General features: G+C 37.6%; 1 protein-coding gene across 2 annotated transcripts; it reads left to right on the forward strand.

The window, feature by feature from the left end:
- The first annotated feature begins 445 nt into the window (after positions 1 to 445).
- On the forward strand, positions 446 to 3,538 carry LOC116938529 (guanine nucleotide-binding protein G(I)/G(S)/G(O) subunit gamma-T2-like). 2 transcript variants are annotated; one of them, XM_032945707.2, is made up of 3 exons: positions 446 to 1,134; positions 1,282 to 1,400; positions 1,498 to 3,538. In XM_032945707.2, the coding sequence occupies exons 2-3, from the start codon at positions 1,320 to 1,322 to the stop codon at positions 1,621 to 1,623; spliced, it is 207 nt and encodes a 68-aa protein (XP_032801598.1). In that variant the 5' UTR covers positions 446 to 1,134; positions 1,282 to 1,319; the 3' UTR covers positions 1,624 to 3,538. The 2 variants fall into 2 exon arrangements, with proteins under 2 accessions (XP_032801598.1, XP_032801597.1); XM_032945706.2 differs by having other exon boundaries at positions 517 to 1,145.
- The last annotated feature ends 1,870 nt before the right edge of the window (positions 3,539 to 5,408 follow it).

The raw sequence follows: 5,408 nt of genomic DNA on the forward strand, positions 1-5,408 counted from the left end.
CATGATGTCTGACGTTTCGCTTCATGTCCAGGAACTGGTTAGAGCAGCTCACGTCCCCCCTTGTAAAATGTTACAGTGGACAGTTCAGCCAGCGATGACCTCTTGCCACGGCAGCTCTCTCGTCCACTTCAGCAATTTTTCTTGCTGTGGTTGTCACACCTGATGACTATTGCTCGTGTTGCAATCGAAACGTCGTGATTTGCTTCAATTTTATTTTATTTGTAACTACGTGACTTTACCGAAATAACCAAAGAGTATACATCAAATAGAAGTGGTTTTAGAGACGTATTCTTATATACTCGGCATTCATGAGAACTGAATATTTAAGTTACGGTATTAGTGAAATATATATTTTTAATCAGCATATCAATTATTATGTCAATTAGAATAGTACTTTTTAGACAACTTCGTAGGTTAGAAGGCCACAATGCTTCGCTTGCTGTGCTCTTGACATGTCGTTCAATTATATTATTTAGCTACATACCTTCGATGTATACAGTATTTGGAGACATCGTGGTGCAACACAGAGGGCTTGTTGGGCTATTTTTGACGGCTCAGTATAACCACCGATAGGTATTAACTTCTGACGGAAGCAAAAATCAGCTTTTGTCAATCCAAAGAGGTAAAGTGGCTTACCGTAATCTCTCGGGTCCTTAGGACAACCCAGAAACATCGTAGGAGCAATGTTAAAGCGCACCTTTTGTAGGTCATATTTGTCATCAAGCAAAATGTCTACAACATTGTTTCAGAGAGAAAAATTAGATTTGACAATGGTAGACAGAATATTTGTAAATATCGACCAAACGTTGAAGAGTCACCACGCATTCAATGTATTAGCGCAGATGCTGAAGCTAAACTATGAAAACAAAAAAACACACGTAGACAACAACAGAGCTACATTTTCTTTTGAAAATATTTCATGGAGTTTATATTTTGTACTTTTGTTGCAACCCATTAATTATTCCATCTAATTAGGTAATTGATGAGTGGATTGATAGAGATCAAGGGGATTACAGTTATCTCCTTCAAATAGTCACGGAAGCAGGGAGAGGGCATTCTCGAAGATGAGCCATGCACAAAGCCTGCACTGAACTGCTGGGTGCGGGATGGTAAAGAATTACTCTTCATGAACAGGTGATCACGAGGTATGTAAGGTTTTCATTTGTGTAAACTGTGTTCATTAAGTCGCAGTTTGTAATTGAGAAAATGATCTATGTTTTGAATAACTATTGTGCGCATGAATATTAATTGTGGACAATTTTCACGCTTGTTTTCTCTCAGATTGGTTCACAAATATCTTCTGGAACAATACATTTATCATGGAAGAAAGAACAGATAAAGATATTGCACAGATGGAGGTGGAACAACTTAACATTGAGGTTAAGCTTGAGCGGCTCCTGGTAATAAACCTTTGCTACCTTTTATTTGTCGAATGAAAAGGCTCTGCTTGGCAATGAAATAACGCTAACATGCCCGTATTGCTTATTTTCAACATAGGTGTCCAAAGCAGCTGAAGATATAAAGGAATATGTGGACGCAAATGCTGCAGAAGACCCTCTTATTAAAGGTGTCCCTGAAGACAAGAATCCATTTAAAGAAAAGGGTGGTTGTATTATCTCTTAGCGTAACGTTTTAAGTCAATATCTAATTGGCGCATTGTTTACGTGATAAACCTTACTGGCTGTGTCAGATGGTGGAGGGTTACGAAACATTTCTACTTACACGATCTAACCCAAAAACCTTTATTATAAATCAATATCATTGGTTGCTTTTTATTATGAAATCCATAAATGACTCGAAGCTGTGTTCTTCAATCTGGACATTATTTGCATGAAATTATCAGTTATTAAATGGTTTATCACCTTAAACATTTATTTTTATTTTTTAGTAGCACCTGTGCTGGTGTGATAAAAAAGTAACAAAGCAGGACTAGGTTGTAATCTTAATGAAACAATGAATAAATCGTTGATGCTGTAGTTAGAGTACATCATTCTCAAAACGGTCACAACTTCAAATCAACCCATGCCTGCGGTCATTCAGATTAGTTTCACTTTGTGGATAGTCTGCATGTGATTAATTTTATCGAGGAGACTTAACCCCACCTTGATAACGTTATATTTCCATCATTGACGCAGAGCCACTGACAGAGATGACTAGTGCCTCATTGCTCATTTGAGCAATGAGGCACTTTGGACAACATTTAATGAGGGGTTAAATATCTAGAATATCTCCTCGTATCTAAACAGTATTTATCGTCCATCTGATAGAAATTTCCGGTAAGTAAAAACTGAACGAAAAAAAATGATCAAGATATCAGGAATTAATACATGTTTCAGCCCAAAAGCTTTTCCCCATTCCTGTAGTCTTATAGAAAGCTAATGGTGGATGGGGATAGCCAACCTTGAAGAGCACCAGCACTATTGCAGACTTATAGCGCATTAAAAAATGTAAAATACCAGTAGCCAACTGAATAAAATGCATTTGATGTTTTCTCAATCCCACTTTAAATGGCAAAGAGGTGTTTTATGCAACTGACCATGGTCCTATCATAATAGAATTATAAAAGTTAATCCTGTTTGCCAAAATATATTACTATCTTCCCAGTAGATTAAAATATATATTTTAAAAAAATTACATTATTCGTTGTACTCTTTGGTTCTTTTGGTAAAGTCACGTAGAAAGAAAAATAAATAATAATATAATACGACGTTTCGATTGCAAGACAAGCAACCATCATCAGGTACAAATGAATGAGAAAACAAACCTAGTAAACTTGGAAATACAATGCAATACAACACAGAGAGTCGGCCAACACAACAGTCAACACCCCCACCTGGTTGATTACGTTCTTCCAAAGATTGCTAAATTTGAGAGAGAGACAAAACATAGACACGGAGACACACAGACAGACACACAAGCAGACAGAGACACAGAGACAGAGACACACACATAGGCACACATGTGTGTGTCTCACTCTGCTTGTGTGTCTCATTCATTTGTACCTGATGATGGTTGCTTGTGTTGCAATCGAAACGTCGTATTCTATTAATATTTTATTTATTTCTACGTGACTTTACCGAAAGAACCAAAGAGTAATTGCTGCAGTCACGAAAACTTCGAAAGCACTTTTATTATTCGTTGTCTTTATACATATGCAAAGTACTGTGCATGAAATAGCTTTAAATTAGTAGGCAGTGCTATGATATCACACTGTGCTGTGATTCCAGCAATCTGAATTTAATTATTGAACGCCAGTGATGTTTACTACCGTATATCTAACTGTCTTGGGCTTCCAATAGGTTTACTCAGCCTAAAATGAGTATCGCATGTGGTGTGTTAGCATCAGAAAACAAGGAGACAAACGTGGCCAAAAGTGGTGCTGGCCACATTGTTCCTTTGTGCGGAGAGGATATGTTTTCGGTTGATTAGAAAAAAAAGTATTTAAATTCTTTAGTAACATAATTATGGCATACAAAGGTGCACAATGCTGTATTTTGACAACTTAAAATTGCCAATAAAGTATCTGAAGTCTGACAAACCTGTCAGTAATGGTGTCTGGTTTTTTTTTATTGTGGCACATCTTACGTCAGTTAAAATCATACGACTGTACTGACAATCATTGTATGTACGTTGACACGTGGTGCTTTTCTATCAACCCATGTGTCTTCACGGATTCAGTTTGTGTATTTCCTTGTGCTGAGGCAAAGCATAGCAATCACTTACACGTCATCGCTATAATGGCAGTTTGGTAAATAATTCAAGCCACTATGTACGAGCAACTATTTGAATCCAGCAGAAATTCAATAATTTGCGGTGATATGGGGGGGATAGCAGAACCTGTCACCTGCGGCACAGCATATTAGACCAAATAAATCGGCGGACATTCATTATTATCAGCGACGTGGCTTACAGCGAGTTACAGGAGGAATTCGCCATGCGATTCCATTAATGTACAGATATACTGTTTATGTTTACATATTATGCAATGTAAATGGATGGTGTAGCTGCTGTTCATGTGCATGGCAACTGCTCTGTACAGTGAACCCACGTGATCTTTAGTTTACTTCATCGTCGTCTCTGTAAAGTGCCCGTGTCCAGCGTTTAAAAAAATGGGTATCCTAAAAATATCAGAAGAAAAACATTGTGCTATCTTTCATGTTAGTTTCCACAAAAAAAAGCTATGGTTATTTTGTTAATTTTACAAGAACTTTCCCTTGCATTGCGATTTTTCATATGGAAACATGTGCTTCTATTATATCATACCAAGTGAAGTATATTTTCAAGGTGTATACATCACTGAGACACGTAAGAATACGTACTTTTGAGTATTTTGGAAATTGTCAGAGGCAAACTAAAATAATAAGTTGCAAAATATCTTCCTACATTCCCAAACATAAAACGTACACAAAAAACAACCCATACATGGTATTTGTTTTACATAGGTTTAATGGTGCGCTTGTTACATAAGAGGCCACACAAAGCTATTGCATTCAAATACGTAATAGCATTTGTTTGATCATGAAACCAACAGCGAAGGTGTTTGCTTGTACTTCTAGATGTGAATATTGACGTTTTAATAATGATGCAATATTTACAAATACTGTAGTATGATTTTATTTGGTTTAACACGTAGGCTTTCGCGACCAATATCATCCATAACACAGGTTTTTTGGGGGGCGTAGATCGTGTAAATATATAAATGTGTTGTTGAACCCGCCACCACCCAACACGGTCAATTAGTAGGGTTTGTCACGTAAACAGAACATGCCAATTTGTAAATGGTGTGGCTTTTCTTTCCAACACATCGATGTGCTGTACCGGTAACGAATTGACATGTTCTGTTTACATGGCAAACCTTACTAATTGGCTGTGTTGGGTGGTGGCAGGTTCAACGACGCATTTATATATTTACGCGATCTAACCCAAAAACAAACCTGTATTATGGGTGATTTTATATATAAAGAATTGAGTACAGTAAAGTCACGTAGTTAGAAATAAAATAACTACGTGACTTTACCGAAAGAACCAAAGAGTATGGATTTCTGCAGTCACGAAAGCTTCAAATCGAAATTAAGTACAGTACAAGCAAATATAAATTGAATTCCCGTTTCTTCCACCATTTGTTTGGGGCGGGGGGAGGTGGGAGGTGCCCCTTTTGGTTTAAGCTATGGGGGCCGTCCATAAATGACGTCACGCGATTTTGGACGATTTTTGACCCCCCCCCCCTTCATCACACGGCGTCACAAAAAGTCAGACCCCCCCCCCAAATATGACGTCACAAAGCCCTGCCCCCCCCCCCCACAAAAATAAAACATGCTTCAAATCGCTTTAAACTATTGTCATTGTAGTGCGTATTTAATGTGGCGCTGCACTCTGATGTTGTAGGAGAAAACATTTATTAAAAAAGT

The sequence above is a fragment of the Petromyzon marinus genome, chromosome 4 (genome assembly GCF_048934315.1).
Source record: "Petromyzon marinus isolate PM22_M1 ecotype Great Lakes invasive population chromosome 4, UKy_Petmar_22M1.pri1.0, whole genome shotgun sequence".
NCBI lineage: Eukaryota > Metazoa > Chordata > Hyperoartia > Petromyzontiformes > Petromyzontidae > Petromyzon > Petromyzon marinus.